The 27,208-nt window shown below is 38.1% G+C and overlaps 2 protein-coding genes and 1 long non-coding RNA gene across 5 annotated transcripts in view; 2 read left to right on the top strand and 1 right to left on the bottom strand.

Annotated features, from left to right (window-relative positions):
• Positions 1-6,906, top strand: part of LOC148184103 (uncharacterized) — a 10,049-nt gene extending 3,143 nt beyond the window's left edge. Inside the window, exons 2-3 of one of the 2 annotated variants that reach the window (XR_015772689.1) lie at positions 535-1,047; positions 6,828-6,906. This is a non-coding gene — a long non-coding RNA (uncharacterized LOC148184103). Of the gene's footprint in view, positions 1-534; positions 1,048-4,237; positions 4,432-6,827 lie in introns of those variants that run through there. The other variant, XR_015772690.1, reaches the window with a different exon arrangement.
• Positions 4,525-27,066, bottom strand: NOP14 (NOP14 nucleolar protein). 2 transcript variants are annotated; one of them, XM_088056621.1, is made up of 19 exons: positions 26,934-27,066; positions 26,433-26,641; positions 24,237-24,371; positions 23,352-23,493; positions 22,655-22,797; positions 22,126-22,263; positions 20,816-20,938; positions 19,583-19,714; positions 18,171-18,489; positions 16,795-16,925; positions 16,504-16,589; positions 14,756-14,891; positions 12,866-12,967; positions 11,919-12,072; positions 7,448-7,607; positions 6,961-7,108; positions 6,292-6,410; positions 5,227-5,382; positions 4,525-4,824 (listed from the first exon to the last, which is right to left on the bottom strand). In XM_088056621.1, the coding sequence occupies exons 2-19, from the start codon at positions 26,628-26,630 to the stop codon at positions 4,725-4,727; spliced, it is 2,622 nt and encodes an 873-aa protein (XP_087912747.1). In that variant the 5' UTR covers positions 26,631-26,641; positions 26,934-27,066; the 3' UTR covers positions 4,525-4,724. The 2 variants fall into 2 exon arrangements, with proteins under 2 accessions (XP_087912747.1, XP_005517935.2); XM_005517878.2 differs by lacking the exon at positions 26,934-27,066 and having other exon boundaries at positions 26,433-26,927.
• GRK4 (G protein-coupled receptor kinase 4) overlaps positions 26,990-27,208 on the top strand; it is a 37,540-nt gene continuing 37,321 nt past the window's right edge. The window contains exon 1 of the mRNA XM_088056623.1: positions 26,990-27,108. The gene's annotated coding sequence lies outside the window, so the exon portion shown is untranslated. The remainder of the gene's footprint in view (positions 27,109-27,208) is intronic.

Raw genomic sequence — 27,208 nt, forward strand, 5'->3', positions numbered from 1 at the left:
ATCCCTTAATATCTGGAAAAAAAAATTAAAATGTATTCTTCTGGCTTCTTATCACTGTATATAACTGATCAGGCACCATCTGAACTCAGATACATTAAAAAAACCCATTGAGACACAAAAAACCCAGCTATTTCTGTTGTTAAATCTACTGGTCTAAAGCTTTTGCAGATCACTGAGCCCAGTTGTATTACTGCAGTCAACCATGTCATACAATCCTGCATGTAAACATATTACTGTTTCTAGAACTAGACAGGTCATTATCCACTCCTCTCCAGTCCAAAATCTTGCACATCTGACAGATAACTTAAATTTGGTTCCTAGACTACATTTATTAACACTGGCCTTTTTATTATATCAGTCTTGTTTTTTTACTGAAGTAACGGCTCATTTACTCTGGCTTTTACTTCCCTACTCTATTGCTAAAAAGCAGCATTAGCCCTATTGTCAATATTTTAAAGGATTTAATGCCATCTTTATAATTTTTTAGACTCGCAGTGTTCAGACTGCATGAAAGATTTTAGTTTTCCATTCCAGACCTAATTTACTGAAGAAGAATAAAAACCAACTCCAACTTCCCCCAAACCAAACTCTTACAAAAACCAGTCTTTTAACTAAGCAAGAATGCAGAGCCAAGATATTTAGAACTGAAATACACCTGTTTATCTTAGAAGACACACCTGGAAGACCACAAGGAGCACATTTGTAGAATGCTTTTGACTCCCTAAATATTTAACACCTCAGTCTCAGAATGATGATAAAGCTGCCAAATGTTCTGTCAGAGCTTCTGTTTGACTTTTCCAATGCCTAGAAAGGCCAAGAAGAGGAAAAAAGTTCCACCAGTTCCTGTGACTGACACCAGCCTCAGCCCAGCAGCCAAAGGGCCTCCACTCAGCAGAAAGCTGGTGGCCTTACACAGAGCAGGGACACACCATGGTAGATGCTAACTTCTGCAAGGCACAACTGAGAATATCAAACTGATTACCAGCTTCCAACTGACAACCAAAAGACAAAACTCTTGAAGAAGCTTTTCATGCTGTTATAAAAAAGGTAATTTATGCAGTTTCTAGTTGAACAGTTTTGTTCTCAACCCTATTCTTTACAATATTCCTATTCAAGGTAGCTATTCCCTGGGACAGCTGATGTTGACAGATAAGCTACCTGAAACTAAAAGCAAAATGGTAATTTTCCTTTTCTGTGTGTGATGACTTGATTCTAGGTACAGAATACTTCATTTTTTTGGATAATTAAATACAGATTTACAATTGGTAATTGATGTGTCAAAAGGCCTGTTATGACAAGTCCTGGGTAAAAGAAATGAAGAGACAAGACAATGCCTGGCAAGTGTAATGGTGTTCAAGAAGCTCTATGAGAAAGGGTCTGCCAGCACTCAAACATGTTCAAGCCCCCTTTGTAGTCCAAATGACCAGACCTTCCTATCACATCAGAGCAACTGCCCAGCTGCTGCAGTACTGAGCAATGGCAAAACTGTCAGACCTGATTGATAAGCTGAGGCAAGACTTTGTAGTCTTGCTTTCCTACTCATGTAAAATACTGTGTGGTAAGCATCACAGTTAGTCCTAGGTTTGCAATATTAAATCTGACTTGAAACACTGACAATATAATTTGTAAAAGCACATACAGTGATTCTCATTCAACAAGATATCGAACAGAACTACTTTCAGTCTGACATTCCAAAACAGTTGAGTAAGTCTATCAGCTGAGGTTTCCTCAGCCTTCATTTTTGTTCATCAGCATCACAAGATATTCCTGTTCATTCTCTTGTCCCAGAAAATGTCCTGTCCCAGAAACATTATCATTGTGTCTCTACCCTCTTTTTTTACCTCCTTTACTGAGGAATAAAAAGCAGCTGTAAGTGGTATAAAAATCAGGATCAAAGTGCCTCTGTCAGCATCTCTGTGATTCTAATACCCTGATGGACAAAACCTCTGAAGCTACTGCTAAAGTCAGATAATTAAATAATAATAATTTTTAACAGTTTATTTGTGCTGTATAGACTGTGACTAAAAGTCCAAACTGAAAGTATTGATTTACAGCATAAGTTAGCTCCTTCCTCATTACTTCACTCTCAAGTTATTGACTTAAAAAGATTTTATTTTAAAGAAAAAAATTCATATTGTGCCAAATGGAAATATGACAGGAGGTATCTAATCTTCTGAGATTCCTTTGAGGTTTCCGAAGATAGCTTTTCCAAAATCAGCAAAGCTAACTGAAAATGAATTTATTTTTTAAAAGTGTGAATGGATTTCAAACATAGGAATCTTACTAATTTTTGCATGACACAAATATCTTCCCCACAGGTACTTAACATCTGGCCCATTTTAACAGTTAATGCAAGTGCTTTTGCAAACCAGAAAAAGCTGATGATAATCACATATTACTTGCATTACTAGTCACACTGACAGTTAATAAAAGCCTTTTCCTTCAATAAAGTGCTTTTCTCTTTAAAGAAACAAGACTTGCCTAACAAAGACAGTTTTGTCCTTAGAGACTAAATGTAAAGGCTGTGTTTCAGCTCACCCCTTCCTAGTTTTAGTCCTGCTTCCACTACAAGTTTAATTTGAAAAAAAACCTCAAACCAACCACAAAAACCCAATCAAAAAAACCTCCCCCAAAAGCCAACACCAAACCAAAAACCCCAGAAAACGGAAGAAAGAAAACATTCTAAACTAGTCCAAAAGAACCAAGCCTAACTACTAAATCAGATTAGCTGACAGCATTTTTCTTCATGAATAGTAAGTAGAGTATTATGATGTCTCAGTTACCTATTGGCCAAAACACAGATCAGATCTAGGAGCAGCATTTGAAAGTGGCAGGAGCTTTGGGTGTTCATTTTTGTAAAGATCCATAGCTATTAGTTCATTCTTAATACTGGTCTTATTTTATAGTTTGTTTTACAGCTTGAAATTGAAATGTTAATGGAAATGGCAATTTTATTTTCCTAAGTTTTCCATGAAAACATTACAGTTTTGTTCAATGCATCACTGAATTTACCAAATATTAAGCACTATTGCTGAATTTACCAAATATTAAGTGAATATGTAAGTGAGCAGTGAACCTAGTTCAGATTAGCACCTATCAGTAACTGTGATGCTCTTTGTCCCATTGCAACATGTCCTTGCAAATAGAGTATAAGAAGAAAGAGTTAGAAGTGTTTATTGGCTCTGTTTGAAGAGCAGTTGTTTCTCAAAGTCATACTGGGCAGTTATCAGTGATTATACATACATAAATTAAAATGGAAGAAAGTTAAGGATATCACTGTTCCCTTAAGTCAGACAGTTTTGAACACACTGAGGAATTCTAAGTAATCACCCTAGATTACTAAGAATTTCAGAGCTGTACTCATCAGTTCAAAACTTACTGAAAAGATGAATGGATGTACAGCTTTAAAAAAGGATTTTTACTTAAGAGTTGATTCCATTATTCAACACATAATTTAGCATGCTACAGACTAATTAATATGTTACTGTTTAAATTATACTACCATCATGAGGACTGCCTGCAACTACTCAACCTTAAAAAAAGGATGACAGAATGTCCATCCAGGACCATCCCCAAAAGTCATACCACAGGCCTGAGAATTTCTTGAACTCTTGTCAGGCTTGGTGCTGTGACCACTTTCCAGGGGAGATGTTTCAGATGAACCCTTTCCTAATATCTAAACTACCCCTGACAAAGCTTCAGGCCATTCCCCGAGTCCTGTCACTGTCACCACAGAGCAGAGATCAGTGTCTGCGCTGCCCCTTCCCCTCATGAGGAAGTTGTAGCTGCAGTGGGGTCTCTCCTTGTTCTCTTCTCCTCCAGGCTGAACAGACCAAGCACGCTCAGCCACTTCTCACATGGCTTCCCCTCAAGGCCCTTCACCCCCTTCATTGCTCTCCATTGGGCACTCTCTTGTAGCTTTTATATCCAACACTCAAGGTGAGGCTGCCCCAGCCCAGCACAGAGAGGGACAATTCCTCCCTTGCCCACCTGGCAATGCTGTGCCTGGTACCCCCAGGACAGGGATGTCCCTCCTGGCTGCCAGGGCACTGCTGGCTCAGACCCAACTTTCCATCAACCAGGACACACCCAGGTGTCCCTTTCCATGGCCCTGCTCTCCAGCCCCTCATTCCCCAGCCTGTCTGTACATCCATGGCTGCCCCACCCCAGGTGCAGAATCCAGCACTTGCCCTTGTTGAACCTCACATGGTTGGTGAATGTCAAAATCTCTCTGCAGGGCCTCTCTGCCTCTGAGAGTCAGCAGCTCCTCCCAGTTCAGTGTCTTCAGGAAAACTATTCAGTGTAGCTTTGATTTCCGTGTCCAAGTTGTTGATGAAGCTGTTGAAGAGAACTGGCCCTGAAATGGAATCTCACAAGTGACCTTTCACCAGCCTGAAGTAACAGAAGGTTTCTGACGTAGAATTTGTGTGTGTGTAGTTCAAGTTAGGTGCATGTGATCAGGTTTTGGATTTAGAATTCTGATTATTCATCCAAATGTTCTCATTAAAATAAAACAGAAGCATGCCATGTACAAAACTGTTATTTTTATTCTCCTTTTGAAAAGTTGTGGACTTTTCTAATAAGCAGGTTCCTTTTTTCAAACAGATCCAATGATGTTGTCTCCTCAAAAAGAATGCATCCAAAAAATGTAATTAAAATCTGTTCAAAAGCCATGATTGGGGTGTTTTATATGGCAGCAAGCTTCCTGCTATAGATAGTCCCAATTAATTCTTCCATTTTTTCCTTTTCATTGCTTTCCATTCACCTTCCTGTGTAGCAAGGCTACCAAGAAGCTCTTTCACTTTTCTTTTCCTGGCTGAATCTCTGTAAGACAAACAATCAACATATAAAATATTTCAGAAAGATTACATTAGGGAAAGTAAGTATAATTGGAGAATAATTACTAATTCATAAAAAGCCCCACAATTCTTAAATTTCACCAACACACCATTTAAATAAAAACATTTTGCATCCTCTTAAACTAGAGAAATGAAACTGCAAAGTTGAAAATACTTTAAATGATCTCTATTGAAAATGTTTGGTTTTCCTTAAATTTTATTTATTTGTATATTTATTTTTATTTGATTCTCCCATTTTATTTAATTTATAACTTTTTTATTAAGTTTAGTATAGTTGATCATTAATGTCAGTCTTAGCATACAGTGAAGAAATGAATGCAGAGCAGAACAAACCCTCAAAGTGGTGCTGAAACAAAGGCTACATTACCTCTCCATGATTTCTGACAGTTGCATTCTAGCCAGATATTGGTTATCTTTCCGAATCTCACGAATGGCTCCTTTAAGTTCACGTTTATGCCTCTGGATCAGCTGCTTTCTTTCTTGCTCCTTCTTACTGCCTGCCTGCTTTCTTCCAAACTCTAAGCTGAAATAAGAATGTATGCATGAGCACAGAACACCTTTAACCCACAAGTTTTTCATGCTTATAATGAGAGGTTTTGTATGAGAACTAACTCAGTATTTTAATTCCTGCATATTATATGAATAAACTGAAAAATAAGAAGCTGCCCAACAAACATACTGGAAAAACACTCACCAGACCTTCTAGCTTCACTTCATCATCATGCCAATGACCACACTTCAATTTCCCATATGCAGCCTGCACTTTGAACAGACTAAAAAAAGCTAGACCAGAAGAATGGAAGTCATCTGCAGAAAGATAGAACTTCCCCATACATCTTAAATTTTTGCAGACCTTCTCAGCAGATGCTTTTTACAGAAGTCTGATGGGATAAGTGTGTATGGCAGAGCGAAGCTGTCCTCTTCAATTATTAGAATAAATAAAGCAGACACTTTGTGCCCCTGTAGTAAACCAAAGCAGCCAATGTAAAGCAGATTTCCTGAATGAGAACACTGTTCTATTATCTACTACACTAAATTAGTGTTTTTCACAATCCATCTTTTACCATCATATATTTCATATACACATGAACTACTTGCTCTTCTGACTTCAGTGCCTGACAGAGCATTCAGTAAAGCACCTAAGCAGATGATAACCATCTAATCATCTTGAAATTTGCTAATTTACAATTCATTATATGGGCAAGAGTTGACTTTCAGTGCTATTTTTCCTACAAGATAATACTTGCTCTTAAAATTCCTTTATTTTTGTTCCCTCCCTACCACACAAGTAGATGGCCTCTTGTGAATTATGCACAAAATCTAGCAGAAAAACAGTTCTGTTTTGTATCCTGCTTTCCAAATCCATGCTAGCTTGCTAAAAATCTTAAGGTTTAAATGCACCTTTCCTTTGCATCCAGTGTTCTTTACTTACACTTTCACAATTTTAGGAGTATACTGTTTCAATGGCACTGGCTTCTTTTTCTCACATATCAGTGGGGTATAGTGTTTTACTTTGTTCTCCAGCTCTTTCAGAGCACTGTGATACCATTCCTAAAAATGCAGAACAAATTACAATTGTAAAAGCATATCAAAACCACCATAAATCAAAATCTATTGTAAACTGAATCAACAGTAATGTTCTCCTCATGCATTTTTTCCCTTGGGTTAACACAGCTACTCATTAGGACAGTGCTAACACTGACAGGCTGTAAACCGAGTTGGATAATTCCTAAAAGCTTTTGGAAGTCTATTAAAATGGTATCATTTTACCTATACAGTTATAAGTTTTAGCTCCCCAGTTGTACGAGAGTAACCAGATGTCCATATTACTCTTACAAATTATGTCACTCATGGAATGCTACATTAAAACAAGCCAAGTGCTATTCTCTTCATTTAGATAGGCAAGACACCATATACAATGGAAAAATACCTTTTCTAAATATTCTCTGTGCTTTGTTTTTTCCACAGGAACATCAAAATGACGGACCCTCGAAAAAATTAATGCTTACACTTGTTTTTTTTTTGTTTATGCACAGATGAAGATCACAGAATTTATTAATAAAAAAACATACGAATTATATAGATCCTGAGGAATACATACCTGCATTTTTTCAGGATATTCATTAACTGGCACATGTTGTGTAAGGAGTACTCTGACAGGATGCATTATTTCATGGAATGATGGTAAAGGTTCATAGAGAGCCGCACATTTTTTAATAAGGTCAAAACACAGGGCTAGACATGATAACCTGTTAACGCACAAAAAATTAATAATTTCAAGTGCAGAAACTGCAGTGGATTTTCAATTAAAATCAGCTGAATTAATTAAATTTGGACTGTTAGCAGAATCCATTAAGACTGCTTGGCAGAACCAGTTACAACTAGAAACAGTTGCCAATTCAGACTAAAAATTTCACTCCCCTAAGCAAATACCAAAAGCATTCCATCAGCAACGAATCTTTATGTCAGCGCACTGAACACAGCAGAACTATCCACTACCCTTGTTTTTACTTCTAAAGAGCACTGTCACTGACATAACACAACAGATGATCTGGTGTTTCTTCTGTTGTTCTGCACTTCTTACATACCTGGTATGATTTATCTCTGTTCTGCTGGTTTCCTTTAATCTAGTCACAATACTCAATGGCACATTTTGCTTCTCCCAACTTTTCAGATCCTCCTTATCACACACCAATAGCAATTCTAAATTTTTCCCCACTGGTGTAAATGGATGCACTACAGTATAGCCTAAAAAACCAAGAACAACAGCCATTAAACAAGATCAATTCTATGCATTCTTTCTGAAGAAAAACAGCCAACTCATTCTACAGTTTTAATTGTACTACCTTTAAAATTACTGTTTATTTTTTTTTTCTAAATTTCTAATATTTTTCTAAAACAATGGAAAACACTGGAACTTTGGGGACATAGATCAGTGCTCTAGTCACACTGCCCAAGTCACAGAATCCAAAGGCAGGGACTGGGAGAACCAAGTACTGTCCACTGCAGAAGATCAGGCTTGAGACTAAGGAACCTAAATGTTCTCAAGTTCCTGGGACCTTAAGGCATCTGAGAGTCCTGAGGGAAATGGCAAGATAAAGCTCTTAAACCACTTTCACACTTGAAAAGCTGTAGTTCCCAGTGACTGGAATAAGGGAAAAACCACCCTCATTTTTAAAAATGGAAAGAGAAGAAATCCAGGAAAACTACAAGTTGATCAGCCTCACTTCTGTGCCCAGCAAGACTGTGGGGCAGACCCTCCTGGAAACCAAGACAAAACACAGAGGTGCTTGGTAGCAGGCAACATGGCTTTATCAAAGACAAATTGTGCCTCACAGGTTTGGTGGCCTTCTATGACAGGATTACAGCGTTGATGGGTAAGGAAAAAGCAACAGATATCATCTACCTGGATTTGTACAAAGCATTTGAGACTCTCCTGTGCAACATCCTGGTCTCTAAACTGGAGAGGCATGAATTTGACAGGTATATGACTCAGCAGATAAGCAATTATCTGGATGGTCACAGCCACAATTGTGGCCAATGGCTCCATGTCTGGATGGAGATCAGTTACCAGTAGCTGAGTGTCAGGGGCTCTGTCCTAGGACCAGAGATATTGAACATCTTGGCTGGGGACACAGACAGTGGGATTGAGTGCACCCTCAGCAAGCCTGCAGGTGACACCAGGCTGAGTGGTGTCCTTGATACTCTACAGGAAAGGAATGCCATCCAGAGGGACCCTGACAGGCTCCAGAGGTGGGACCACATGAACCTCATGAAGTTCAGTAAGACAAACTGTGAGGTCCTGCATCTGAGTTGGGGCAATCCTACACATTGATACAGACTGGGCAATATGAGTGTATTAAGAGCAGCTCTACAGAGGACTCGGGGTATTGGTGGATGAAAACCTGAATTCTGAGCTGGCAATGTGCCCTTGCAGCTCGGAAAGGCAATGCATCCTGGGCTGCAACAACAGTGGTGTGGGCAGCAGGTCAAGGGAGGGGATTCATCTACTTCACTATCATGAGATCCCACTTGAAGGAATGTGTTCAGCTCTGAGGTCCTCACAGAAGGACACAGACCTGACTCAAGAGCATCCAGAGGAGGGCCATGAAGATGACCAGAGAGCTGGAGCACTTCCCATATGAGGGAGCTGGGGTTGTTCAGCCTAGAGAAGGCCCTGAGAAGACCTTACAGCAACCTTCCAGTATTTAAGTGAGGCCAACAAGAAAGATGGGGAGGAACTCTTTATCTTTATCAGGAAGTGTAGTTATGTGGGGTAACAGTTTTAAACTGACAGAGGGTAGATTTACACTAGATAAAAAGAAGAAACTGTTCACTATGAGAGCAGTGAGACACTGGACTATACGCTACCCAGAGAAGTTGTGGGAAGTTCCAGCCCTGGAAGTATTCAAGACCATAGTTGGTCTTGAAGTTGGATGGGAACACTGGGTAGGTACACAACTTTCCCATGTGGTCACAAGCAGATGGCTTTGATCAGAAGGTGGCCATGAGGCACAGGGACCTGGAGCAGAGAGAGCCACAGCTGCAGCCACAGAACCTCTCCTGTGAGCCCATAGCAGGGGCCATCAGACACACTGTAAAGTCCTCTCCCACACCAGCTGAGGGGTTTTAAAACAGGTGGAGCATGGAACACAGAATATATGCTGAAGCAAGGCATATGGAAAACACTAAAGAATCCCTATGCACAGATCATAAGCTGGTCTGTGAAACTACTTATACAGCAACATGAAAGAAGCATCTGAGGAATTTCATGGCTAAGGGACAAAATAATTTGCATTCTCTGCACTGGACCTTGGGGTTTTTTCCTCCTCTTTGTTTTCCTTATGTCCTGCAAGCTTGCAGTGGAATTGACTTCAGAACTTTTTCAAACCTTAAGTTCAGATTATTTAAATACTGTACAGCCTGTACATGGCTCTTCAAAGACAGGCCAGAAGAAAATTTAAATAAAAGTTTTTAAGGCTTGAGACTCAAAGTTGTAAGAGATTGTGACACACACAGGCTTATGCAAGATCAGGAACTAAGGTATGCGAGTTTTATTATCTGCTTTACTTGTGAGAGGATAGATCTCATTAACAATTCAATTAGCTAAAGCTATCAACCATGACAACTCCTTCCCACTTCCTCTACCTACAGCTTTTCTTTTTTAAGGTAATAGTTTTACTCTAAATCAGACTGTATTTCAGTCTTTTATGAACTGCATTCCATATATCCTTCTCAAGTGAGAAATTTATGGATCAAGATAATAAAATTAAAACATTATGAGTTTATTTGCTGACTCTACTTAATGTTAAAATTGAACACCAAGAATTTTTTTTGTGTGATGGTGCATCAACATTCTAGAGAGCAGCATGTCTGCTTATTTTAAAATATTCTGTGTTGATAGCTTAACCATCACAACTACCACCAAAACTTCCACCATGAATATTTAAAAACACAATTGGATCCCTTGGGAACTTCAAAACATCAATGCTCACTGGAAAGTTCTCAAAGAGAATACTGGGCCTCTAATGTATCTTTTATTGAGCTTTTCCTCACTGCTAACAGGAACCAACACCGTGCAAATTTAACTAGTGCAAAATAAGCAGGAATACAAAGAAATATTTTAAACAAGGTAACAATTGATCAGTAATTACCACTAAATATTTTTCAAGTTTCTTATCTAATTTTGCAGAATCCTCTATTTTAACTTTACCAAAACCCTCAGTAGATCAAATACTCTCAAGAGAGTACATAACTGAGAGAAAATACTTTTAGTACTACGTAACCCACCCACTCCATAACCTCTTCCCACCTCCTTCTAAGGGTTCAGCTGCTGGCCTTCTGAGAATCCAGGGCTTAGCTCTGATGCAGCCCAGCTGTGTAACCTTGGCTCACACTTCAGAGGAAACTGCTAAGCTGTGAGAGGCAGCTGGGGAAAGGTCTGTATAGTACAGCCTAGGTGAAACTGCAGTGATAGGTTTGTTGAGAAAAGGGATTAGTGGTAGCTCAAATATTAAAAATGAAAAAAAAAAAAAAATAAAGCCAGCATAGAAATGCAAAAAAGTCCTGAAGGGAAAGGAAGGGAGATGCCTACTGAAGTACTGGAATACTGACAGAAGCTAAACTTCCTCACCTATTAGAGACAAGATTCTTAAGGATCTTGTCAAGAGTGATGAGCATACTAATACATAGTGTGTAGTTCATTAAATCCCAGATATCTTGTGAATTTATCAAATAATTTAATTTTTCACTTGGTAATATCCTGCCTGCAGAGTCTCCTGCATGCTGTGCTCAGACAGAGATATTAACACATGAATAAGTTACTACGCTCTGACAAAACTCCTCAAAAGTAAATTATTGTCACTGAACTGTTCAACAGAAAAGAGCCCCAGAACCAGAATAACTTTAAAGACAGAAACTAATAAAAGGAAAAAAAAAATTGGAGAGACTGGCAAATTAAAAAAAAATTCTAACATAGGGAATCACACTGAGGAGATAATTTTATTATCCCTGTGCAAATTGTTAAGCTAACACACTTATGTTACTAATCCTGCTTGTGGGGATAGCTGCCCTCTATTATACTACTACAAATCCATGTCAAATAAGGAAAAATACCAGTTTTGTGATGTACATCTCTCATTTAGGTGATATTGCTATTAGCTGAAGGGTATCTGCAGAATGAGCTGCTGCCTCACTGTGAAGTTACAGGGTACTGTATCTTCAGGAATCCATTAGGAACTCTAAATTTCAGAACACAGTCCAATCACACAATCTGTTTAGAACAACAACATTGCAAAAATACTGCACTGTGGCCAACATGAGTTCATTTCCTTTAATAACTTCAGTCCTTTCCTTCCTGCCAACACTAAAGGATCTAGCTCATAACAAGATGCCCAAGAATGAAGGTTGTGTTTGGCTGAACTAGCAGATGATTTTGGCCTTTTGTTCAAAAAACAATGAAATCAGTGTGAAATATTTGTATTTAAAAAATTTAAAAGATAAACCCCAACACTAAAACAGACTCTAAACAAAGTACTTGTCTACTCTAAACAAACTCACCCTGGGCCTGGCTTTTGGGTAGAGAGATGTGAAGTACTCCAAGAAGGAAATTGATGAGCTCTGGTACAAATCTTCTGGAGAGAGATACATATTCCAGGAACAAACAGCATATAAATAACCCTTTAATAACATCTTGCAATGTTGCAATGCGACACTAAAAGAAATAAAAAGAACAAAATATTCCTAATTAAAAGTCATCATACATCACAAATGCAGGATCTCCCAAAAAGATGAATTATTAACTACATTGTAAGCATTTGAAGTCTATAAAATTACAGCCTTTGATCTTTGATGAGAACCACACTGGTTTTCCCTGGTCCTCAACTGAAGAGTATCTGCAGGACTGAGTAACAGGTTTATCAGAACTCATTTAGCCACTAGAAGGTGCTAAACTACAAACAATAAATTCTTCAGAAATGAACCAGTGAAACAGAATGCTCAGAGCAACTTGGCAGCTATAGAACAATTAGCTCAAGACTTTCGAAACATATAAACAGGATATTAGGATAGAAAAATAAGGACATATTTTAAACTCGGTGCACTGCATTAGGTACATTTTCAAGGAACACAAATCCTGCCAATTTTTAAGTACATAACCTCTCCAGTATGAAGAAATGCAATATATGGAAAAGAAACCACTAATGAATGACTTCAGATTGTATTCAGTCTGTTCTATTAGTCCCATGTAATTTCCCATAGAAGGAATTCTTTTGCAACAGCTTGAAAAATTGAAGAGATAAGGTTTTGTGAGTTGGACTATAGTCTGCAAGGGTGTATTCCTCTTTACCCTTTCTTCCAGTTACTCTCTGTGGTTATACCAAACACAAAGCTGCCTTTGCAAGTACATTCCCACTATATATATATTAATGCTAACGTACACATTTGGAGTCCGAAGAAGAAATAATATATATGAAGTTATATACTGAGGTACAACATCACAGACATACCTTAGTAAGCAGCTGACTCATGTACATAAAAGCAGGTGTTACAACTGGGTGCCAGAAGTCAGAAGTTGGAAACAGTAGAGATACAATTTTCAAATAAATAAGCTGATTGCACATAAAACAGAATAAGGCAAAATATAGTTAAGATATTATTCACAGGATCTTGACTTTATACATATGCAACTTTTGAATGAATAACTGCCACACCGTAGTCAAAAATACTACAATATACGTCGAGAAATCTGGTATGATACACAACCTATTTATTGAGCCAGCTGTTTAAGTTAGATGAGAAAAAGGAATATCCATTATGAGATACCCATTATAGGTCTAACATCGGACTGAGGTAGCTGAAAAAGCAACTAAGAAGGAACTCTGCCTCCCAACCCCATTTACTTCATGAGAACATCTGATCCCCTTCACCTCACCACGATCACACACTCTCACACCACAAACACAGGAGCAAGTGGCCACACAGGACCTGTGACACCTTTCAACCAGTCCTCAACACAGACAATGAACAGGCACTGGCACACACCAACAAACAGTTGCAACCAAAAGAACTAAGCAGTGATTAGGTATGCTTTTATTGAAGGGGACTTGAGAAACCTATAACTGACCTGTCAAGACCATATGGAAATTAAACATCAAAGGTAATTATGAAAATTATTTAAGTGGATATTTACACAGTAAAGCAGATGGAAGTAAAGTTTTAATGCTTCCTCTCTGTTCCTCCTTCATTGTAAACAAATACTCTCCTGAAGTGTTTTGGTTACTAAATACTCTGAATTGCAGGCTAAGGTAACAGCAGGCATATGAAACGCCTACTAAGACAACTGATCTATGGAATATTCATTTAAACAAGTGCTTTGAGAATACAAAGTGATATAATTCCACCCTAAAGGATCATGATGGCCTGCAAACTGGAAGTCCAGTGAAGGGAATGAATGCCAGAAGTGTGACTGGTGTTACAAGGGTGACAGTTACAAATTAAAAACAGAAGTTAAAAGCTCCCTATAATGTATTTCCTGCAAAACCCAAAATATCCTGAATAAAGACTCTTCAGAAGAACTCAATATATCATCCAAGCTGTAAGAACCTAGCCTTCAGTCTATTTTCCTTCAATAGTTTAATTATTCCATTAGGCAGCAACCATTCATCAAGCTGACAGAAAACAAGTAGCACCCTCTGAATTAGATTTATGGTTTGTCTTTGAAACTTTACTACAATTAAAAATTACTCATTTTCCATATGCTGCCTTCTTTAATTCTCCAGCAGCCATTTGCCTAGACATTGTAAAAGGAATCTGTTCACATTTAACATGGAAAGTGAAAACGGGATATTACCAATATAACAAGGAAAGAAATTCTTTACAAGACACTAATTCGGCCACTATCGTATATAAAGTACTAAGAAATGTTGTATTTTTATATCCATAATATTTTCTTGGTTGGTTTTTTGTTTGGTTGGTTGGTGTTTTTGTTATTTTAACCTAAGAGATATTGTAGATACCGCACTTCTATGGAGCACTTTTTTTAAACATGTCACAACATAACCGATAACATCACTTCTTCCTAAAACTACCTATTTAAGTTTCACCAGGAAAACAAAGTTCTGCTATGAAAACTGGAGAGACAATTGTAAGATCTTTTCCCCTTATTAATTCCATAGTCACACTTCTACTCTGAAGAATGTGTGTGTATTTTTGTTTGCTTCTTAGGGGTGGGGTTTTTCTGTTGTTGTGGGGTTTCTGTTACAACTTATCCCCAGAAAGGCAATTTAAAATATTGAAAACCTAGAAAGTCATAATAATTCACTACATAATGTCATCTTGCACTTATTACCATTCTGTACTAATTCAAAGAGATAACCCCAGCAAAATGCATTTGTTACCGTGTCTAAACCTGGAAATGTTGCACGGCCTTTGACTTCAATTACTTCTTGCAGATCATGTGCAGCGTCTCGAAGGATAAACTTGATACTGTCACTGGCTGCCTCAGGAAACATCTGGCAAAGATTGTACAATGGCCTATTAACAAGAAATTTAATAATCAAGTTACACCACTGATGTTAATAAAAAATTGATTTTTAAGCACCCATAGGAAGCTTTCTTGTGTTCCATCTACACTGTTACAGTAACAAATTGCCTGCAACTAATGTTTATTTTTTAGAATATAGATTACTACTGTAATACTTTATTTTATAGAGACATGTATTTTTCATTAGGCCTTGTGAGAATCCTTGAGTTGTAGGCTTTTAAATCTTAGATAAAAAATATTTTTAAACATTAAAATACACTCCTAAATCATTGGCTATGGTTATTCAGTATCCTTCTGAATCTCCTAACTTTAGATATTGCTGCAATGAAGTATGCTGGCTTACACTAGACAGCCCACTATTCTAAACACTCTTAGGGAATATTAAACAACATGTAAGGCAGCAATGTGGTTAGCAAAATTATTACTGCAAATAAGAAAAAAATCCCAAACACAGAGTTAGATCAGCCCCTTGGCCTATGGTTAGCGCCTACAGGCATATGCAGTCTGGAGCCTGCATCTGTTTGGCCTCCCAGTATTTTCAGTGAAACTTGTCTGCAGTGATATTAATATATCCCAGTACTAAGAGACAACCAAAACATATTTCCTCTTTGGTACAAACCATGTGTGACAGTATCAATGGCTCAGAGCCATCATTATCTTCCTGAAGAATGCAACAGAGCAATAAATGCTAATGCTGCACGTAACAGATTTTTAAAAACTTACTGACTTCAGCATGAAACAAAAAACATCTGCTGAAAACTATATAAAAATAACTTCTTGAAAGAAAGCTCTCTATCCTGCAAAGTAAATAGGAACCACAGACCAATTTTGTTTGGAAGGGACCTTTGGAGATAATCTGATGCAGCCCTCTGCTCAAAGCATGGCTAACTTCAAAGCCAGATCAGGTTGCTCATAGCTTTGTTGAGTTTTGTTCATCTTCACAGCTTCTCTGGGAAACTAATGTTCAGTATCTTTTCTGAGAAGATTTTTTTCTTTAAATCTAATTGCAATTTCCTTTGTCAAAGCCCTTTCCCATTGACTCTTGTCCTTTGCTGTATACCTCTGAGACAAACTTGGCTCTCTCCTCACAGCCTGCCTGTCAGATATTTGAAGACAACAATGCCAAACTGACAACTTCCTGCAAAGTGTTTAGTTGGAACTTCGATAAGAGCTTACTATAACACTTTCAATTCCATTTTCATCTAGCTCCCTGAGTGAATTCACAGAACTAAAACTCATGCGAAGAGCAGAGATTGCAAGAGAAACTGCACAGTGTCACTGCAATGCTTAAAATCCTCTATATCAGCTGTCTAAATAACCTCCTATACAGAAGTTTCATGCATGTATGGTACTACTTATTTGCTACCTACAAAAAGCATCTTGCAGATCAAAATATACATTCTGAGGTTTTGAAAATCTCTTGGTCCAATTAATAGATCAAGTAACACATGAAACCAAGTTAAAACGTAAAGGCTGAGGGTTACCAGCTGCCAACAATTTCTACAGGATATTTGAAACAATCAGCAATTTAAATGCTTTACTCTAGGTAGCTTTTGTTTTTAAACCCTGAAGGAATAAAAGTCCATAGGATTTAATACTTACAGGACCAGTTTGTCAATTGTTCTGAGCTCTAGTAAATCCAGAGTTGCTAACTCTCCCATATATTCCAAAAGGAAGCCAAACAATTTCTGCAAGAAGCATAATATCTTAAAATTATTAAGTTTTTCTTCATTGCACATATTCTTAAACATTGATACAGACTTAGAAAATTAATATTATCACATTAATTCTACTGTTACTCACAACATAGAAGCATGTATATTTTATACTGCTCCCTGAATATTTACTAAAACTTACTCTGGAATTAAAAGTTACTTTAAACATAAAACATACTTCCAACTTTGTTTTGTTTCCCACTGCAAGGCTTGGATGATTGCATTTCTGAATCCTCTCCAGTATAATAAGCTGTTGTTCTATTGTCCTTCCAGCCAATAAAGACTTAAATGTCTCATAGGACTCAGGAACTAGAAAATAAAAACAAAAATTCACCACACAAAAATCTTGAACTTTACATCTTTAATTCAAGTGAATGTGCAACAAATTTCCAATCTGAAAATACTATTGTTCAGAAAAAAAGAAACCACAGATGTTTTAAATAATTACCTTTTAAACACTAATAATCTATTAGCACTATTTCTGTGAACTTAAGTCAGAAAATAACATGTTTTTCAATGCTTAAAACTCAAGCCATCCTCTATTTACCATATATGCTATGTTGACACAAAGCAGAATTAAACCTAAACACACATTTAACCAAAAAATTACCATAATACAGTTAGTTTTATGTTTAATTCACACCTAATTAGCTTTTGTCTGAAGAACATTAAGAAAAGTAAAAATAGGGCCACAAATAGGAAATTATTAAAAAAAAAAAACAAAAACCCAACAACCCTGGCACATATGTAGTTTTTTACAGAAGTCAACATGCTAGAAGACATTGTAACTAATTGTGATTTTTTTGAGTTATTTTAGGATGACTGCTTTCGGGTTAAAGCAAAGCCTGAATGCAATACAAAAGGCTTTGTGTAGTAAGTCATCTTCTTTTGATGGAAAACACAAGCACTTAAGGAAGTTGTTTGAAAGGTTGTTTAATCTTGCAACAGATACTTTTGTTAGAGAAATCTACACTAGGACAATAGTTAGATTAATTATGTACTTAATATGAATTAATGTTTTGTGTACTACTTGAAACGCATCTCCTCCTTCCTGCTAGGCATGGACCCAAGACCAGCCAAACTTTGAGTGTCTCTACAATAATGCAAAGTTACATCACAGTTCAGAATCCTGTCTCTCCAAGCATCTTCTGACAAAAACATGAAACCAAACACAGATCACAGAACACTATTCTGGCTTCTCTTAGGTAAAACAGTAGCACTTTGGATTGGATAAGCTGTTTGCCTTCAGAAAGGAGCATGGGTAATTTTGTTTTACTCCCCTGTTTTTATCTTCAAATTCTGATGCTGCTCAGAGGCACAGAAACTGCTCTAGGATGAAAGAGATCTGATTCCTACTTCTCCAAGCATGACTAGGTTTGCTTACTAAGAACAGCTGCTCTTCAAATAGTAGAATACAACAATTAAGCAAAACTTTGTGAATAAATGTGAGACCTACAGGGCAGAGAACTGACCGTTTAACTGCAGAAAAACAAGTTTAACTGTTGTTAAACACCTCCTGACAACAAGGGATCTCTGGATCAGTCCTTTGCTTACCAGCAAATGTATAGGGAAGCTCTGATTTGGCAGCTTCTCTCTTTGGATCTAATTTCTCCACATTCTGTGATTCATTTTCATCTGCCTTGTGTTTCTTCTCCTCTTTATTCCCTGCAGCTTCTTCTTCACTCTCAAGATCAGATTCAAGATCCAAGTGGCTATCTGCTGCATCATCCTCCTCATCTTCACTTGCAGATTCTTCCTGACTTTCTACTTCATTCTCATTATCTTCTTCCTGACTTTCTACTTCATTCTCATTATCTTCTTCCTCTTCTTCCTCTCCTTCCTCCTCTTCATTTTCAATATTAATTTTTCCATCCTGTCCACAGAGAAAACATGGATAAAGTGGCAGCACGTCACCACAATCACCACGGACAGTTATCTTAAATGTGCATGAAGAGATTTTAAGCCTTGTTACCCTAACCAGGCAGTGAATGCCAGCAGTGCCAGCAAATGAGGGATATTAGGGAGAGAACACACATATAGATATAAAAAAGTAGGGTACTTTCAAAGGTCTGTAAAACTGTAAGAAGAGGTAATATACAATGAACAAAAGAAACCACACAGAAGGAAAACTACAAGATAATAATTAAAAGACTTCAACATCACTTACAGAAACATTCTTCATATGAAAATATATTCCTTCTATGTGTTAAAATAGCATATCAGATACATATTTGGTCCCACCCTGATTTTATTAATCATCAGTTTAAATTCACATTCACAATTCGTATTCTCCCCTTCAAGAACAGCAGTTCCCTTGTTACTTGTGTATGAGAGGACAGAATCAGCCCACACGACTCGTAATATCAGCTTTAAGGTTATGTTGCTCTGACACCTTATATGTCAGAAATCTACTAATCTTTAGGCTGAAATTTAGTGGAAGCTGTACCAATACAGTGAAAATTTAAAAAAAAACAAAACAAAAAAACAAACCAGAAATGCTCAAGAGTCTCTTCAACCCAGCAGGCCAGTGGCAGAGAAGGCTACTCTAATAGCAGGAACACAGTCAGGAGATTTGACACTTCTAAGGCCACACAGAACACAGCACCCAGTTTTGGGCCTTCAAATGCAATAAAGGTATTGATAAATTGCAGCAAGTTCAGCAGAAAGCCACCAAGACTACTGGGGGCTGGGGCACCTGCTCTGCAAGAAGAGGCAGACCTGGGCTTACTCAGCCTGGAGATTAAAAAAAATCTCTTCACAGTACAGGCAGTCAGTGTGCATCTCTCTGAGAAGCCTCAATTTTTGGAGATTTTCCAACTACAGGCTGGATCTGAGCAAACTGGTGATTTCATAGTTGACCCTGCTCTGAGCAGGAGGTTGGATTAATATCTCCACAGAGTCCACTTGCCAGCTTTTTCCTAATCTTCTTTATAGACCTCTGAAAATTCAGAAATTTTAAACCTTACCTTGTAAGACAATAAACGTCTGTCATCTTTATCCAGGATAAAGCCATCAGCTAGATCATCAGCTGACATGTGGCTGGGTCTCTTTTTATTTGCCTCTTCATCTATTCCATGCATTCGACGTAATCGATCTGCCTGCGTTTCACAAGAAATACCACACACAGATTTGAGACATTTAGCTCAATCAGGTAACTACACCAAAACAGAAGATCTCTCATATACTACAGCTAAGAAAACACAAGGAAAAAACAGTTAATTTGTATTACTCAAAAAGTTGGTGAAAAGAAAAAAAACAGCAACTTGAGAAATCATGGGCAAAAGCTGACCATACCTGTTTTTTGTAGAGAGTACAGTCTGGTAAGAGCACACAGTCAACCAGATTAGCTTATTTAAAAGGCTTTAAAACTGGGTTAACCAGAAGCATTGTGCTCTCTCGGTTTAAAATTTATCTCTTTTGCTTATGGAACATCATTATTAGAAAATAAAAGCTTCCAAAGTGTTTCAGGATTCTACAGTGTTTATCTGTTTGGCACGTGTGTAACAAGCTTGTAGTGAACACAACCACATCCTAAGATTCTTGGGATACAGACTGAGCATCAAACTCTAAGAGGGTAAGAGTAGAAAATAAAAAAGTCTCTCTCTGTTCTGCTGTAATCTGAAGGTAAAGAATTCCCTACAGTCTTAAATGTGTTCTTATTATACCAAAACAAAAAGAAAGAAAAAATGAAACATTTACCAAATTATTCCATTTTCCCATAACACTCAGTGCTCCATGTAACAGGAATAGCACACAACATTTCCCAAGACATTCGTATCTCTCTGCAAAGCAAAGCTACGCACATGCTACTGCTGAAAGGCTCTTGGAATAGCAGAAGAAAGCAGTAAATTACTTGCCCAGTGTATTAATTCAACTGCTGTGCAACATGATAACTCCACTAACTTAGAAGCACCTCAACTCTGAATAATTTAAAACATTTAAAGGCGAATCAAAGTAACATTACGTTTTTATTGAAGGAAGACTGACTCATTTCATAAACCTCCACAGTCACATACTAGGCCTATGGGTTTTCTTTTTTGTTTTAATATGAGATTACAAACACAAACAGAAGATTTCCTGAATTCACCCTCTGACAAACTGCAGTTTAGTACAGCCACTTACAATCTAAGGTCAAGCAATGAATTTACAGTCATTCCCAAAAGACAGGCCCCAAACAATCTCAGCCATAAATGGTATACCTCAAGCTTCTGGAGTCGGGCCTGCTCTTCTTTGGCCAATTCTTCTTCTGTCTTCAGCCTTTCTGAAGGTTTTGCTTTCATCTCAAATCCAAGTTCTCGAACAATCATATCATATTCATCAGGCTAAAAAAATATTTATGCAATTGTTTATTATCTGAGGTTTCATTATTCTATGTTGTAGCCATCCCTCTGCCAGAATAACAGCTAAGAAATCAGACTGTTAAGGTAAAAGGAAAGGACTGCTTCCAAAGCAAGCTCCAAGAACACTCAACTCAGAGTTAAGACAAGGAACAATAAGAATAATTGAAGGGAAATTCTCCTGGAATTTCCCCCTTCTTTACTTAAGTTACTCACAACTGAAAAACTTAAAAAAAGAGCATGATAAATAATAACTGGATTACTAATTACTTTAGAAGCCCCTTGAAATATTGTTTATTAACAAAACACAGCCAGAATTAATAAATTTATAAGTTACATTTCATTTTCCACTGTCACATGAGATAAGCCTTTGCTAGTTCTGTTACACAGAAGCCTAGCTTAAAGATAATAAAAAGGGATGCTGATATTCAATGAGCTTCAACATGCCACAGAGCAAGTTAAACCCAAAAGTCAATAGACCAAAATATGAACTTCTGCTCCGCTATTTTTCTGTTGTACTTTCAGATGGGTTTTAATGCAAGACTGAACTAATTAGCTGATGTTATAAAATCTGGATTCTATTGCAAAACAATAAATGGAAACGCACGATAATACACATTTCTAGAAGAAAAATAAAAAAGCTCAATACAATGGCTATTCTTAGATTTAAAAATTTATTTCCCTCAGTATAGAATACAAATGATAGAAAAGGCATGAGGCCATAGAATACCTACTCAAAAGTAAATTATTTTCATTCCCTTCTTGAAAGGGACAGAGCCCAATTTCAACAAGTAAATGTCTATTGTCAAGTACAAGTTTTTCTATCAAAGGAACACGCAAAAGGCACTCAAGTCAGTGTTCCCAACAATTTTAATTCTTCAAGAAAATTTGTCCTACAAATAAGTTGTAGTCAAGAGTGTTGTTCAGTCTGCATCCTCGCTCTCACTTGATAACTAAAGAAAAGCAATAACTAATTAAAATCAGAAAAATCATACAAAAACCTACATTCCTCCAACTGATGAGACTGCGCTAAAACTACAGCAACTCCTTCAATGTGAATGGCAGCAACGTTTTGTTTTATGAAGTGATGAACTTGGCCTTATACTTCAGCCACTACAAGTCAAAACTACAAGTTACTAGAACCAAGGAAATTGCTCTAGTCAAAACCTCACCTTGGGTTTTTCTACTTCTTTGTCCTTGCTCTCTGACTTTGGGGTTTTGCGAGCAATAAGGGCTTGGATTTCCTTCCAGTCTTTGTCAAGTTTTTCTGTCAGTTCTAAGGCACTTTCTCTCTGAGTTTGCCTCTCTTGCTAGAAAAATAAAACAAAGACAAATGCAGTAGTTATGTTCACATGGACATGACATAGCATTTACAACTTAAAACCAAAACACTGTCTTTCACAAATTAATAATTTCAAATACTTAACATTTTGAAGCTGCAAACATTCTTTGTAAAGAAGCAGTATAGAGCTATGCTGAATGGTACATGGCTTGCATTCATAAAACAGGTGTGAACACAAGGGGAGATTTGGAGATACAAAGGAATGTCAGCTAAACAAGTTATATCTAAAATGCCTACGAAATCAGACTTTATTCAAGGAGCTTGGACTCCTCTGAGAAAGCTTCCTTCATTGTTATCTATGCCACTATGGTGAAAGCTTCTTAACCATGCTCACTTATACTTCAGGGCTAAAAACTCACCTTTTCTTGTTTAGATTTGGCTATCATCTCTTCGATGAGTTCTTTCCTAGACTTAGGTTTTTCCTCTTCATCTTGCTGCTCACTTGATACTTTTTTACGAAGGAGGCCTCCACCCCCTCCAAAGTGAGCAGCAGTTAATTCAGCTAGGGAAAAAAAGCAGAATGTGAATCTTTCAAAGCCACATGACTGCAAGAGTGCTGCTGCTAGGACAGTATCTCCCTATTCTTTGAGAATGGGAGCAATTTTAACTATTGAACTAATCATGCATTAGTCCCATCCCTATGGGAATAGTCATACCAAAAGAGATTGTGTCATACACATAATTTACACTGAAAAAAAACTTGGTATGAGGTAGGATCATATTTTTTTCCAGTATTTATCTAACAGGTAGGTCCAGAGATGCAAGAAAGCAACCAGAAAACTCACACTTCAGATTCTGCTCAAAGGGCTCAAAATCCAGGTACCTGTTTATGGTGAAAAGCTCACAGAGTAAAGAAGCTTGCCAGTTTTATGTCCAACTTAACCCCTGCTAAAATCCTGAGGGCCAGTCTATGTGTGGCTAAGAAGTAATCAAATTTGGTTTAAACATCTCAGCCAAGAACATGATATTCTCTCTCACTGAGAGACAGTACTGAACATGATGTACATGTTTACCAGTAATAAAATTACCAGTGAAACACCAGCTGGCACTTCTTACCTGACAGTGTTCCTCTCTCTTCTGTGTCACTGTCACTATCAACAATATCATTTAGTTTTTCAATTTCTGCCAAAGATTGGCCATAGTGAGTCAATTCCTCATCTTCATTAAGATTATAGATACTCTTCTTTCCATAATTTTGCTAAGAACAGTAAAACAAACCAATGAAATATCAAAATATCTTCAGTTCTCAGACAACAAAATAACAGTGCCTACAGTTTTAGTGCTAGCTGAAGAGACTGCCAGGCCAATATTTTCATTCAAATAAATTTTAAGTGAGAGAGTGTCACATCTCTCTTTTACAAATGGACTAACTCAGGAAATCTAGGGAAGTTGAAGTTGAAGATACTCTATGTATCAGTAACATCAATTTTTAATCACTGCATTTCAGGCCTAATGAAACAGCCTTCTACCTACAAAAATTACACTGCTTAATTCTGGAGACTTCTGAAGTATGATGAGGCAGAAAGGACAGTACTGCACATTCAATTCACAGTACAGAATGACAGCAAGTTACAGAGTTCTACTCAGCTACAGAATATACTTGATGGTGACTGCATTTTCCTAATTTAACTCCTAAAACAAAGAAGTCAAAGAAAACCAACTAATCAATGAACCTGCTCATAACTAGCTTTCTTGCATGTCAGTGCTCAAAGAAATCTCTGCTTCAAACAGTTGTGTTGCAGAACCAAAATGATTTAATGAAAAAATTTCTGTTTCCACAAAAAATTCCTTTTTCGTAAGTTCCAAACCTATAAAACCAAAAATAAAGCATTACCCTCCAAAACCCTCTATTAAGGGGGCGCTCCCAATGTAAAAATTCAAGCGTGCCTTGTGGTTTTATGTTTGGCTTTCTTTTGTTGGTTTTTTTTTTCAATCATTTACCTGTCTTTCCAGAGTGAATCGTCTGATCATCTTTTCCTCAGGAGTTATTCTGGTGTTATATTCACCAAAACGTTTATCTTTAAACACATTTGTCTTTTCTCTTTCTTTATATTCTTTCAGTAATGTTTGATTGCGCTAGAAGGAAAAGGACAAAACTAGATAGAATTAAAAGAACAGAGAGTAACTACTTCCAAAGTCAACGTAAAAAAGACTCCATGGTATCCTGTCAAGATAATAATCTTTATATTGCCATTATATCATAAATAATAATTCACCAGAATGCAATGAAAGAAGGAAAAATTAACGTGGAAAAAAGATGGGAAGCTCATACAGTACATTCAGATTAAGTTCTCTTATAAGCATCCATGTGAAGGTAACATGTTACTCCATATCTCACTTTTATTTTATCACATACAAAACCTGCGCATTTACACTAGAGGATTTTGATGCATCTCAAGCTTAGTAAACTAAGAATAACATATTACAGAAAGCAAAAAAAAGCTAGCAAAAGTCAGCTGAACTTTTCTTTGGTCATTTCATCTATGACATAAAAGACTCAAGTGGATCTAGCCCTGTGTCACTGTTGAGCATGGGGAGGTCAAGCATCCAGTCAGTAAAAAGAAGCTTATCACACCTATAAAAGGTACTTACTATGTGCTCTACTTTTGGGACAGGCGAGGAGACAAATGCCAGTGAACTAATTCATGACAAATAATAAAACCCCAAATCCTAAAATGTGATGTACAACATTAATGAAGTTTCCAAAAATCTTGACAAACAGTAACAAAATCTGAAAGCTAATTTACAATTTCATGCTGAAGATGTAGTTTCTAAAGAAAGAAAATGTTGGCTGTGTTTAGGCTGAAGAAATATCTATTTTTATTTAGAGCACATTAATTGATTCTTACAGAAAGATACTGTGCCATTCACATTACCAGAATCTCACAAAGTGCTTCACTAAAGGAAAAGGCCGGGTTTTCTAGTCTAGACCTCTGCAGCCTCTCTGAGCATCCACAATTTTCAGATGCTGCTGTAAATGACACTGAAACTCAGGTTTCATCTAATATTGTGCCAGTTCTATTTACTTACAGTAACCATACAAGTATCATATAGCTGAAACACTGTATATGAACATTAATACCTCTTAATACATTTGGTACCAGAAAGCATTTCTATGCTTTTTTTCACTCAATTGATTACTTCTCCTATTGATAAAAAAGAAAATACTTAACGCATTACCTTTCACAATACATGTAAAATGATAAACCATCTGTTGAAAAACCATGTACTTTTGCTGCACTTGCCCTTTCAGTAAGTGCTTTAAATTCTGTTCAACAACAGCATGTATTTAACACATCAGAGAATCTCAGGGACATACTTTCAAAGTACACTTTTTTCAGCTTTAACTTAATCTACAGAGGTTTTAACTTTGCTGGCTTGTCTGAAGTGACAGACCACTAAAAAGTCAAGTGTTTCACCCAAGAATGAGGTAGGTTGCTGGAATCCCAGATGCATAGTATGACACACTCTCTCATCCTTATGCATCACAGATTTTGGTCAGGTAGCCATTGATGGCAATAGAGAAAGAAAAAGAGGCATTTTGAAAATTGTACAAGGGTTGAAGATAAAGAAATTACTCAAGTTGTATGGTCATTCTTATGACAGCAGCAGACAGATCATTATATCCCAACATACTTCTATGACATCTCTATTTAACCAATGCACAAAAGATCACCTGCTTTTGTTTTCCAGATCAACAGCAGTTTCTTTGTAGTTACACATTTCTCACTGCATCCCGACCTTAGTGCCCTTTCAATCTTCCACTTTTACACCAACGTTACATTATCAAGAAGCTTAACATCCTGTGATCAGCAGAACCCACCAATGTAATGGACTCTATGGTCCACTACTTACTCGCCGACAACACGTGCCATTGTATTCTGGACCTGGGTAACTAGCGAAGAGAACCATTCCCACACAAGCAGTAAGGAAGACCTGTACTACTGAACCCTGTGGGTTGCGCTGGCAGGAGCCATTCCCCGAGCCCTCTATCACCCCTGAGCATCAGAGGTGACCGGCCACCCCTCCTGTGCACAACAGAGGTAGTCGTTTATTTCACCTGAGAGGGCTCCAGCCTTATCATTTCCCCATATCCACAGACACCATCCTTCCTCGCTGCTCTGGATGTCCTCTTACCTTCTTGATGGCCTTGGACCGTGAGACACCAGGAAGCCCCACATCATTTTTGGTCTTCCTCCCCAGGATGTCAAACTTCTGCCTGTTGACTTTCACCTCAAAGGGGTTGCTCTTGACCACAGCCATCGCCGACTTCACGGGCCCCTTTGCTGTGGAGGGCACTGACACCTTTCTCTTCCGCTTCGCCGCCTTCCCCATCTCTGCTCCAGCTGCCCGCGGGGACGCGGTGGAGAGGCAGCAGCTCAGCCCTGAGTGTTCAGGGTCAAGACTGGAGGTGCGAACGGGGCGAGCAAAACGGCGCCCGGGGTGGCGCAAAACCCCCTGAATTCCCCCTTGGCCTGACCCCTGCCCTCTGCCACAGATCCGTGAGAGCTGGAGGGGTGTGGGGCAGAGGAGAGAGCACAGGAGAGGAGGGAGAAAAGAGAAGAGAGAGCAGCGCGACGCCAACGTCCCCCTCAACTCGCCGTGCCCAGCACCACCACATGCGCACCGGCAGCTTACCACCTCTCGCGAGAACTTTGCCCAAGTACCGCGATATTTATCTCTCTGCTTCCCGCCGGCTTTGGGACGAGGCTGGGGAAGGTTTGGTGCACTACGTGTCCCAGCAGGCCAACGAGACATTGCGCGAGTGTCCTCAGTGCACACCGCGCTCTGCCTGCTGGGATTTGCAGTCCCGGTAATTGTGAGGGGGTGGCAGCGCAGGGGCGGTGCTGCCTGAGGCGGGCGGAGGAGCCATGGCCGGGGCGGGCGGGTGCTGCCCGCTCTCCGTCTCCGCC

This window comes from Pseudopodoces humilis, chromosome 6, assembly GCF_049639895.1.
Source record: "Pseudopodoces humilis isolate 2021_Gansu_Grassland_sample_001 chromosome 6, ASM4963989v1, whole genome shotgun sequence".
In the NCBI taxonomy this organism is placed as follows: domain Eukaryota; kingdom Metazoa; phylum Chordata; class Aves; order Passeriformes; family Paridae; genus Pseudopodoces; species Pseudopodoces humilis.

Coding starts and splice junctions, on each gene's coding strand:
- NOP14 (XM_088056621.1), bottom strand. CDS start 26,630: ATGGGGAAGGCGGCGAAGCGGAAGAGAAAGGTGTCAGTGCCCTCCACA. Junction 20,939..22,125: donor AAGAAGTAGAAAAACCCAAG/GTGAGGTTTTGA, acceptor ATATTTTTTTAG/CCTGATGAATATGATATGAT. Junction 14,892..16,503: donor ACAATTGACAAACTGGTCCT/GTAAGTATTAAA, acceptor TCTTGTTAATAG/GCCATTGTACAATCTTTGCC.